The 12,233-nt window shown below is 43.9% G+C and overlaps 1 protein-coding gene across 6 annotated transcripts in view; it reads right to left on the bottom strand.

Annotated features, from left to right (window-relative positions):
* The window catches only part of LOC137347974 (protein DBF4 homolog A-like), a 69,520-nt gene that overhangs the window by 36,174 nt on the left and 21,113 nt on the right, over positions 1-12,233 (bottom strand). For 5 of the 6 annotated variants that reach the window (XM_068013065.1, XM_068013054.1, XM_068013045.1 and 2 more), the window contains 2 exons: positions 11,047-11,225; positions 6,516-6,710 (listed from right to left, as the gene is read on the bottom strand). In XM_068013065.1, coding sequence (XP_067869166.1) covers positions 6,516-6,710; positions 11,047-11,225 — 374 coding nt within the window. Of the gene's footprint in view, positions 1-6,515; positions 6,711-11,046; positions 11,226-12,233 lie in introns of those variants that run through there. The other variant, XM_068013078.1, reaches the window with a different exon arrangement.

The following is a 12,233-nucleotide window of genomic DNA, read 5'->3' as shown; positions in this document are numbered from 1 at the left end:
CAGACATGTCCAATCCACCAAAGCTTCCTCTGTTTGATTAGCACCAACACATTTGGGAGCTCTGCCATGGACAGGACTGCCTACATTTGTGATTTTATCCTGCCAGGATATACCCATAATGCGCCGCAGACAGAAAAGATGGAAATTATTGAGCCTCTTTGCCTGGTAGCTGCAAGTCACCCATGTTTCGCAGCCATACAGCAAGGTGCTGAGAACACAGACCTTATAAACCATGAGCTTGGTCCTAAGGGTCAGTGAGGTTATTTAGTGTAATCAGGGGTGGAGATGCAACACCTTGTCACATGACCATGGTTTTCTTGACGCTTATAGTCAAGGAGAATAAGTTACAGGCATGGGAGAGACAGTCAAAGAACAGTACAGCCCAGGAACAGGCCATTCGGCCCTCCAAGCCTGCGCCGATCTTGATGCCTGCCTAAACTAAAACCTTCTGCACGTCCGGGGTCCATATCCCTCTATTCCCATCCTATTCATGTATTTGTCAAGATGCCTCTTAAACGTCTCTATGGTACCTGCTTCCACCACCTCCCCCGGCAACAAGTTCCAGGCACTCACCACCCTCTGTGTAAAGAACTTGCCTCGCACATCCCCTCTAAACTTTGCCCCTCGCACCTTAAACCTATGTCCCTTAGTAACTGACTCTTCCACCCTGGGAAAAAGCTTCTGACTATCCACTCTGTCCATGCCGCTTATAACTTTGTAAACCTCTATCATGTCGCCCCTCCACCTCCGTCGTTCCAGTGAAAACAATCCAAGTTTATCCAACCTCTCCTCATAGCTAATGCCCTCCAGACCAGGCAACATCCTGGTAAACCTCTTCTGTACTCTCTCAAAAGCCTCCACGCCCTTCTGGTAGTGTGGTGACTAGAACTGCACGCAATATTCTAAGTGTGGCCTAACTAAAGTTCTGTACAGCTGCAGCATGACTTGCCAATTTTTATACTCCATGCCCCGACCGATGAAGGCAAGCATGCTGTATGCCTTCTTGACTACTTTATCCACCTGCGTTGCCACTTTCAGTGACCTGTGGACCTGTACGCCCAGATCTCTGCCTGTCAATACTCCTAAGGGTTCTGCCATTTACTGTATACTTCCCACCTGCATTAGACCTTCCAAAATGCATTACCTCACATTTGTCCGAGTTAAACTCCATCTGCCATTTCTCCGTCCAAGTCTCCAACCGATCTATATCCTGCTGTATCCTCTGACAATCCTCATCACTGTCCGCAACTCCACCAACCTTTGTGTCGTCCGCAAAGTTACTAATCAGACCAGCTACATTTTCCTCCAAATCATTCAAATATACTACAAAGAGCAAAGGTCCCAGCACTGATTCCTGCAGAACACCACTAGTCACATCCCTCCATTCAGAAAAGCACCCTTCCACTGCTACCCTCTGTCTTCTATGACCGAGCCAGTTCTGTATCCATCTTGCCAGCTCCCCTCTGATCCCATGTGACTTCACCTTTTGTACCAGTCTGCCATGAGGGACCTTGTCAAAGGCTTTACTGAAGTCCATATAGATAACATCCAAAGACCTTCCTTCATCAATCATCTTTGTCACTTCCTCAAAAAACTCAATCAAATTAGTGAGACACGACCTCCTCTTCACAAAACCATGCTGCCTCTTGCTAATAAGTCAATTTGTTTCCAAATGGGAGTAAATCCTGTCCCGAAGAATCCTTTCTAATAATTTCCCTACCACTGACGTAAGGCTCACTGGCCTATAACTTCCTGGATTATCCTTGCTACCCTTCTTAAACAAAGGTAAAACAACGAGTCTTTGCAGCTGAGTTTCCGTGTCAGTGACGAGTGCAGCATCAGCGTGGAGGAGTTCTCTGATCAGGACGTGATGTGTTTTTGTTTTCACTTTCAGGCATGACAGATTGTAGAGCTTGCCATCTGATCTGGTGTGCAAGTAGACTCCTATATCTATAGGGAAGGCGAAGGTTAAGAGCATGGAGAAGATGCCAGAGAGGGGGCTAGGACACAACTCCGTTTTTCTCCATTCTTCACTCCAAAACTGTTGGAAGTAGAGCGATCAAACTGTACAGTGCAGTGCCTGTTGTCATGGAAGCAGCGTATGAGACTGACAAGAGCTCTGGTGGACAGCAAGTTTTTTTCCAAAATCTTGTAGAGCCCTGCTCTGCTGATAGTGTCAAATGCCTTCGTGAGATCTACAAAAGTAAGGTAAAGGGGTATACTCTGTTCCCTACACTTCTCTTGTAGCTGGCATATGAAGATGATGATACCCATCGTAGATCTGCCAGCACGGAAACTGCACTGCGTTTCCGGGTACGCTCGGTCTGCAAGTAAATGGAGTCTTTTAAGTATGACCTGAACGAAGGACTTCCCGGTGATGCGAAGGAGTGAAATGTCCCTCTAGTTGTTGCAATCTCCTCTGTCACCTTTGTTTTTGCATAGTGTGATGACTTCGGCGTCACGCATTTCCTGTGGAACAGAGTTCACTTTCCAGCAGAGCAGGAGAACGTCAAAGGTGTGGCATTAGATGGGACTTTCCGTGTTTGAGCAGATGGCTGGGATTCCGTCCTTGTCTGGCGCCCTTCTGTTTGCTAAACGGTCTATGGCCTTCTCGAGCTCCAATAATGAGGATTCTTCATCTAACTCATCCATGACAGGAGAGCAGCAAGTGCAGACTGGGACAGGTCCGACTCACAGGAGTACAGCTCACAGTAGTGTTGAGTTGTTTTACTCCTGTGGATGAGTATTTCACCATCTGCCGACTTCAGGGGAGCAACTTTGGTGATGGCAGGGTCAAGCGCCCTCGATTCCTTCATACATAGCTGGTAGATTTTGTCATAAGCTGATCCAGTATTTGTTTGCGCAGTACTGCCCTCTCCTTTGCACAGCTCTCTTGGCTACTTTCAGATGATGCAGTGTCTTCACTGTTGGGTTTACGTTGTGTATCATGTAGGCTTTGTTTTTTGCATCAATGACAGATATCATCTCAGCTGAGCAGCCCTTGTTGCAAGTTCCACCTTTACCAAATGATGCTTCTATTGCTTCATAGATGATTGAGCTTAGTGACTTCCAAGCTTCATCAATGCCGGCATCGGTGCTTCCCATTAAGGCTTGTGTGGGTAGCAAGCATTCTAGCGACAGTGTGAAGTGCTGGTATTTGACATTATTGCTTATGCAAGGGATGCTGATGCATGGCAGGCTGTTGTGTTTGGAGTTGTGGAACCTGGGAGGTGCACATTCACTCTGTTGCTGATGAGAGTGTGGTCAGTGTCACAATCTGCACTGTGGTGGGTGCAGGTGTGAAGAACACTGGGCAGATCGCCCCTCCTCATGATGACTAGGTCTACTTGGTGCCAATGACAAGACCTTGGGTGACGCCAAGATACCTTGTGGTGGTGTCTGCCCTGGAAGAAGGTGTTGGTGATGGAGAGTTTGTTCAGGGCACAAAGCTCAAGAAGGCGTTATCCATTATCATTGATCTTGCCCACCCCATGAGGACTGAGGCACGTTGGCCATGAATTACTGTCTGGCCCAACATGTGTGTTGAAGTCACCCAGGATGAATAACCTCTCGCCATTTGGGATGTTCCTCAGAACATCACCTAAGGAATCATAGAAATGCTCTTTAACTGAGATTCTGGCAGTCAGTGCATAGATCCATATGACTGTGCCTCCATCAGATTATAACCGCTGTAAGATGAGACGCTCCGGGGTTGCCACTGGTGGCTCAATTGACTGTCACAGCTGGTTGCTCACTGTGAAGACTACATCATGTTCAGGGCAATCTTCAGCATTCTTTTCATCTCAGAAGGTGTAATTAGCCTCTTGAATAAAGCCTGTGTCGCCTAATCTGGTTTCTTGTGGATCAGCATTGTCAACACCAAGCTTTTGTAGCTCACGGTCTATCAGCTCTGTCTTGTGTACACTTCCTGTGGAGTGTGGGTCACTGTTCAATCCAGGACACATGGTACTCACATTCCAGCTTCCAAGCCGAAAGGTTACCTTTCTTTGTTTGCTGCATAGCCTAGACATGGATTTAGGAGGTGCAGACTTGCCTAGCATCTGCACCCCCCTCTCTACTCGTTAACTGGAGTCCAGAGGAAAGGCCAAAGCCTATACGTCTAGGGCCTATTAGGTTGCAGGAGTTGCTAACTTGAGGGAAACACCAACCACCATAATGGGACTCCATTCCAGATTTTGTCAGGTTTACTCCCTTAGCCATTAACTCTTGATGTTGTTGCTAATGCTTAAGGCACCAACTGGCAGGGCCCCAGATCGGCACAAAAGTAGGTATGATCTTGTCCTCCCGGTAAGTGAAGGCAGGAGCTACAGGTAGCTGCTCCCACCTCCATTCTCTGAACCCTCCAGCTACTGTGCCCTCAGGTGGTCAGTCGGAGATGACTGTAGGTCGCTTAGGAGTGAACTCAGCACAGGCAAGTGATTTTCTGGCCAGGTATAGCTGAAGCGGAAAAACCAGTATAACTTGTGGCCAGTCACAGGCTCAGCAGGAGATTCTTCTTTGGCCTCCTTGTCTCAAGGGACAATGGGTAAGCGCCTGGAGGTGGTCAGTGGTTTGCGAAGCAGCAAATGGAGTGGCTATAAAGGCCAATTCTAGACTGACAGACTCTTCCACAGGCTGCAGATAAAAAATTGGTTGTCGAGGCTGTTACACAGTTGGCTCTCTCCTTGTGCTTCTGTCTTTTTTCCTGCCAACAGCTAAGACTCTTCGATTCGCCACTCTTTAGCCCCGTCTTTATGGCTGTCCGCCAGCTCTGGCGATCACTGGCAACTGACTCCCACGAATTGTGATCAATGTCACAAGACTTCATGTTATAAGCGGCATGGACAGAGTGGATAGTCAGAAGCTTTTTCCCAGGGTGGAAGAGTCAGTTACTAGGGGACATAGGTTTAAGGTGAGAGGGGCAAAGTTTAGAGGGGATGTGCGAGGCAAGTTCTTTACACAGAGGGTGGTGAGTGCCTGGAACTTGTTGCCGGGGGAGGTGGTGGAAGCAGGTACCATAGAGACGTTTAAGAGGCATCTTGACAAATACATGAATAGGATGGGAATAGAGGGATACGGACCCCGGAAGTGCAGAAGGTTTTAGTTTAGGCAGGCATCAAGATCGGCGCAGGCTTGGAGGGCCAAATGGCCTGTTCCTGTGCTGTACTGTTCTTTGTCACGTTTGCAGACGTCAGGAGATTGAAGTCTCTCAATCACAGCAGTGGTTGGTGGGAGGGGGGGGCGGGGGGGGGGGGGGGGGGGGGGGGGGGAAGTAAACTGATCAAAGTTATCTTAAATATCACAACAGAGCAGCAATTCAGAGACTAGGTTGGTTCTTACGTTATAACCAATGTAGTCTAGAGCAAAAGCACCTTCTTGATGTTGAGATAAGTCCAGAAATTTGAAGCTAAGTTTCAAAGAAGATCTAGATCCAGATTTTTCCAGATCTTGCTCACAGATAAGAAAAACAATTTTTTTTTAAAAAATCATTGCAGAGGAAGGGTATAAGATTGATACCCAGTAATGCTCAAAGAACTGGGCCTGTATACTTATTGCAGAACTAGGTTGGATGTTAGGCAGTTCTCCTTTTCCCACATATTAGTTAATATGTGGAAGAAGTTGCCGGCTCTTGCAGTAAATGATGATTCGCTGTAGTCTGCAAGAGAGAGCTGGACTTGTGGAGTAGTACCATTATAACAAAATGGTCCCCATTTGGACAGCAACAGATAGTCATGGTTTCCATATCCTGGTCCGTTGTGTGACCACACCAGGGAGAGGGCCATGTGTCATCTATCAGAAAATCAAAGGCGACAGAGTTTTACCTTAAAAGGTAGACCTCTGGAGAGGCAGGGGAGATTGAGAAAAAACGCCAGTTCAGCCAAAGGCTGAGAGATCAGAACAGCACAAGTAATTCTACCCTTCAACTTGCTACAGCAGAGAACACAAAGTGACCACCACCTCTAGTCTGAAGTTTTAACCACCATAAAAACTTCAACACCTCAGCAAGTTCCTGACTGCAAACATCCAAACTTGCACCTTTGAAAAGACTTTTCTTCCCGAGAAGAAACAACAGGTTTTCTGTGAACCACAAACTTTTACCTCCCTTTGAACTTAAGGTAAAACTGTATCTTACCTTTTCTCTTTTTATCTTTCTATTCTCGTGTATTCATGTGTGCATGAGTGGGTGAAGGTTGCGGAATTCAGGTTTTTTGCTGTTTAAATAAATTTAGTTTTTTTTAAACCTACAGGAAAACCTGTTGTTTGTCTGTTTATTTGACCCTAAAACACTCAGGGACTAACACACCATTTTTCACATAACACGGCTGCGGTCAGATGGGAAGTGAGTGGAAGTTACCCACACCACTGACGATCTGTTCATAACAATATTGATACTCACAAAAGGACAATTAATAATAAAGCCATCAAAAGCTATTTTCAGGAAATATATCCAGGTTCCATTATCAAGTTTAGTACGTTTTAGCAGTACTCATATGGTCCTACAAGCTGAAACATACCATCTCCAAAGCTCTATGCGGACTGCCTTCATGGCTCTCTCTCCGACTGCTCAGATGGGGAGACGTGTTACCAGCATTCTGAACAGAATCTGGGCTTGGTACAGGGGAGTTTTTCCCTGCAGCCTGGACGAATTTGGCCTCACTTCTATTAGAAATGATGTAATTAATATCTTTGCTGAGAAACTTTTCAATTGACTGTATTAAAATAAAACAAGAGAAAGATTGATTAGAAAGGACTTAAAAAAAAAAATTATGCAGACAACACAATGCTTCCCAGCTCTAAATAAATCAATGTTAAATTTTGATTACAACAACTTAATTTATATAGCACATTTACTGTCATAAAATGTCCCAAGCTGCTTAATGATAGCAATAATTAATCAATAAACATCAAGCCTTAGAAGGAGATATCAAGACAGATAATCAAAAACTTCAGTTAGAGAGATAGGTTTTAAGGATCATCTTGGAAAAGAGAGGCAGACAGGACAAGGGGGGTTAGGGCCAAGGCAAGCTGAAAGCATTGCTGCCAATGTTAAGGCAAATAAAATCCGGAGATGCAAGAGGACAGAATTGGAAGTGCGCTGAGATTAGTAGAGTTGGAACAGGCTATCAAGATAGGGAGGGCAAGGCTATGGAGAGCTTTGAAAATACGGATATTAAAATCGGACCAGAAGCTAGTGAAGGTCATCAAGCACCAAGATAAGGGTGAAAGACAAATTTAGCAATGACTCGGATGCCCACACAGATCAGGCACAGGCTGTTACACTGCTATATATGTCATGGTGCCCTTTTTAGGTGCGAGACCCATACCAATTTCTACCCCAAAATGCCATGAAAAGCGTAATGGGTGGACTGACCATTTGGAAACTGGTAAACTACTGCAGTGGCAATTAATTTTTGGCCAGTATTGAAATCTGAAGAGTGCTATTTTTTTTACTATTGCACACATGCAGCAGCCAGCCCTCTCACCTGACAAAACACAGAGCAGTCCATAATTCTAAGTCCCCACAAGAAAGCCATTCATGTTATTCAACCGATAAGACCATTTTGTGACACAAAAAACAAAGTCTTTGTGTAGTTATGTTTGAATCAGCTGTGGCTCAGTTGGTAGCACTCCTGCCTCTGAGTCACAAAGCTCCGAGTTCAAGTCCCACTGTAGGGCTTGAGCACAAAAATCAAGGATGACACTCCAGTGCAGTACTGAGGGAGCACTACACTGTTGGAGGTGTCATTTTTCGGATCAGACATTAAACCAAGGCCCCATCTGCTTGCTCGTTTGGATGTAAAAGATCCCAAGGTGCTATTTCGAGCAGGCGCAGGGGAGTTATCCCGTGTCACGGCCAATATTTATCCCTCAATCAACATCACAAAAACAGATTATCTGGTCATCGTCACATTGCTGTTTGTGGGAGTTTGCTGTATATATACTAGCTGCTGCATTCCCTGCATTACAACAGCGACTACTCTTCAAAACATAGAAGCATAGAAAATAGGAGCAGGAGTGGGCTATTCGGCCCTTCGAGCCTGCTCCGCTATTCATTATGATCATGGCTGATCATCCAACTCAGTAACCTGTTCCTGCTTTCGCCCCATACCCTTTGATCCCTTTAAACCCAAGATCTAACTCCTTCTTGAAAACATGCAATATTTTGGCCTCAACTGCTTTCTGTGGTAGCGAATTCCACAGGTGCACCACTCTCTGGGTGAAGAAATTTCTCCTCAACTCAGTCCTGAATGGTTTACCCCTATCCTTAGACTATGACCCCTGGTTCTGGACTCCCCCACCATTGGGAACATCCTTCCTGCATCTACCCTGTCAATCCTGTTGGACTTTTATAGGTTTCTATGAGAACCCCCCTCACTCTTCTGAACTCCAGCGAATATAATCCTAACCTACTCAATCTCCTCATATGTCAGTCCCGCCATCCCAGGAATCAGTCTGGAAAACCTTCGTGCACTCCCTCAGTGCGTGGCGTGGCCTCACCAAGGCCCTGTATAATTGCAGCAAGACATCCCTGCTCCTGTACTCAAATCCTCTCGCTATGAAGACCAACATACCATTTGCCTTTTTTACTGCCTGTTGGACCTGCATGTTTACCTTCAGCGACTTGTGTGTGAGAACACCCAGGTCTTGTTGCATATTCCCCCCTCTCAGTTTATAGCCGTTCAGATAATAATCTGCCTTCCTGTTTTTGCTACCAAAGTGGATAACCTCACATTTATCCACATTATACTGCATCTGCCATGCATTTGCCCACTCACTCAACGTCCAAATCAACCTGAAGCCTCTCTGCATCCTCTTCACAACTCACCCTCCCACCCAGTTTTGTGTCATCTGTAAATTTGGAGATATATTTCATTCCCTCATCTAAATCATTAATATATATTGTGAATAGCTAGGGTCGTAGCACCAATCCCTGCGGTACCCCACTAGTAACTGCCTGCCATTCAGAAAAAGACCCATTTATCCCTAATCTTTGTTTCCTGTCTGCCAACCAATTTTCTATCCATCGCAATATACGACCCCCAATCCCATGCGCTTTAGGTTTACATGCTAATCTCTTATGTGGGACTTAGTCGAAAGCCTTCTGAAAGTCCAAATGAACCACATCCACTGGCTCTCCCTCATCAACTCTACTAGTTACATCCTCGAAAAATTCTAGTAGATTTGTCAAGCACGATTTCCCTTTCGTAAATCCATGCTGACTCTGTCCGATTCTACCACTGTTCTCCAAGTGCTCTGCTACAAAATCTTTGATAATGGACTCTTAGAATTTTCCCTACTACCGACGTCAGGCTGACTGGTCTATAATTCCCTGCTTTCTCTCTACCTCCCTTTTTAAATAGTGGGGTTGCAATAGCTACCCTCCAATCTGTAGGAACTGTTCCAGAGTCTATAGAATCTTGGAAGATGACCACCTCCTCAAGTACTCTGGGATGCATACCATCAGTCCCTGGGGATTTATCGCCCTTCAATCCCATCAATTTCCCCAACACCATTTCTCTACTAATACGGATTTCCTTCAGTTCTTCTCTCTCACTAAACCCCGTGTTCCCCAACATTTCTGGTATGATATTTGTGTCCTCCTTTGTGAAGACAGAACCAAAGAATGCATTTAGTTGGTCAGCCATTTCTTTGTTCCCCATAATAAGTTCCCCTGTTTCTGACTGTAAGGAACCTATTTGTCTCCACTAATCTTTTTCTCTTCACATACCTATAGAAACTCTTAGTCAGTTTTTATGTTCCCCGCAAGCTTGCTCTTGTACTCTATTTTCCCCTTCTTAATCAATCCCTTGGTCCTCCTGTGCAGAATTCTAATCTGCTCCCAATCTTCAGGTCTGTTGTTTTTTCTGGTGAATTTGTATGCCTCTTCCTTGGAGCTAGTGCTATCTCTAATTTCCCTTGTAAGCCATGGTTTGGCTACCTTTCCCGTTATACTTTTGCGCCAGACAGGAATAAACAATTATTGCAGTTCATCCATGTGCTCTTTGAATGTTTGCCATTGCCTTTCCACCGTTATCCCTGTAAGTAACGCTTCCCAATCCATCATAGCCAACTCGTGCCTCATCCCTCTGTAGTTTCCTTTACTAAGATTTAGGACACGAGTCTCAGAATCAACTATGTCACTCTCCATCTTGATGAAGAATTCTATTATATTATAGTTGCTCACCCCCAAGGGGTCTTGCACAACTAGATTTTCAATTATTCCTCCCTCATTACACAATACCCAGTCTAGGGTGACCTGTTCTCTAGCTGGTTCCTCAATGTATTGGTCCAGAAGACCATCCCATATACACTCCAAGAATTCCTCCTCTATGGTATTGTGGCTAATTTGATTTGCCCAATCTATATGCAGATTAAAGTCACCCATAATTTCAGATGTTCCTTTATCAATTTCCTGTTTAATGCCATTCCCAACAGCACCACTACAGTTTGGGGGTCTATATACAACCCCCACTAATGTTTTTTGCCCCTTACTGTTTCTCAGCTCTACCCATACAGATTCCACATCGTCAGAGCTAATATCTTTCCTCACTATTGTGTTAATTTCTTCTTTAACCAGCAATGGAACTCCACTGTCTTTCGCTTTTTGTCTGTCCTTCCTAAATAATGAATACCCCTAGATGTTCATTTCCCATCCCTGGTCACCTTGCAGCCATGTCTCCGTAAAAGTACTTCATTGGTTGTGAAGTGGTGAGACTTCAGGTGGTTGTGAAAGGAGCTATATAAACGCAAGTCTCTCTTTTTAAAACCATAAAAAAGTCAAGCTAGCATAACTCAATCATCCAGCTACTGAATTATGCAAATATCATGATGTTCTCTGTCTCCCCAACTAAGTACCTGTCAATTTAATTCAACTAACTTTAAGCGTTAAAAACTTGGATTTTACAATTTAAAATAATTATTTATTAATATGTAAATACCAAAAGTAATACTTTAAAAGATAATTATTTGCAATCCAAACAGGTAGATTTCATTCCTCCATCTGTTAAAGATTAATACTGATTATTCTTGAAATTGTGAACATACCCCTCCTAAATCTTGCAGATCCTTCTCTAAGTTTTCAGTATGTTTATTGGAAGGCAGGTCAAGGTAAAAGACTTTTCCAGTAAAAGGCTTTAATTTGATGTCTGCTGCTTTGTTAGCTTCTCGCTGTAATGTCTTTAGCATTCCTTTACTTCTTCCTGATTTTCCATGTGCTGTTAATCCTATAATAAAGATTCTACAATTAAACCACTTTAGTAGAAAATGCATAGCTTTAAAAATACCATAAATAAGATTAAATTGAATCAGGAGAGTGTGACAGAATGCAAGTCTATGTCACGATCCCCTACATTAGATGTCAACCAAAACAAGGCACCTGACACATGAAGAAAGATTCTATATGGAAGAAGGCCTTGCCTTTCATTGTGCTTGGAGCAACGCACTACTTGAAGAGACTCAGAATAGTTCACTTGCTTGGGCTCTGACTCAGGAAATGATGTACGGAGAAAAATAACTTGAAAAAGAGATGGAAAGGAATAAAATTCCAACCATTTGATCCCATAACTAAAAGTAATTATGATGATTTACTCAAAGTTTGCAGATAAATGGTTCATTTAATTAATGTTCCCTCCTGAAACATACAAATAAGTTATGAAATCCGGCCACAACAGAGACTAACTGCACAACTCTGGAGAATCCTAGCACTGCATTAATTTGGCTTATCCCATCTTGCTAGAGGCAAGAAGAGACTTGAGAATTGGGATTATATAGTGTCAAAGGCCTAATCCACCCACACTTGTGTCTCAAGATTTTGCACTAGCACTGGACTCATGAAATTAGCCCAAACATTCATAGTCACCATTTTATACTACAGGCAGTGAATATTTGAAAATGTTAATGATGTATTAACTGAGTATTTAACCTAGCAAGTATTTAAAATAATTAACATGCAACATTTTTGAATCAATCTTCTAGACCGGGGTGGCTAAACCTTGTATCTTCTGGGCCATTTAGTCGCGTACAATTAATTCCTGGTACTATGGAGGAGCAAAGAGATTTGGGAGTTCAAGTAGACAAATCATTAAAAGCTAGCAGACAGTTACAGCTATCAGAAAGGCTAATGGAATGTTGGCCTTCATCTCAAGGGGGCTGGAATAAAAAGGGGAAGTTATGCTTCAGTCATATAGAGCCTTGGTCCAATCCCATCTGAAATAAAGTATAGAAGATGGAGG

The sequence above is a fragment of the Heterodontus francisci genome, chromosome 2 (genome assembly GCF_036365525.1).
Source record: "Heterodontus francisci isolate sHetFra1 chromosome 2, sHetFra1.hap1, whole genome shotgun sequence".
In the NCBI taxonomy this organism is placed as follows: domain Eukaryota; kingdom Metazoa; phylum Chordata; class Chondrichthyes; order Heterodontiformes; family Heterodontidae; genus Heterodontus; species Heterodontus francisci.
The sequence above is the reverse complement of the archived record's forward strand: the minus strand, read 5'-3'. Positions and strand labels throughout refer to the sequence as shown.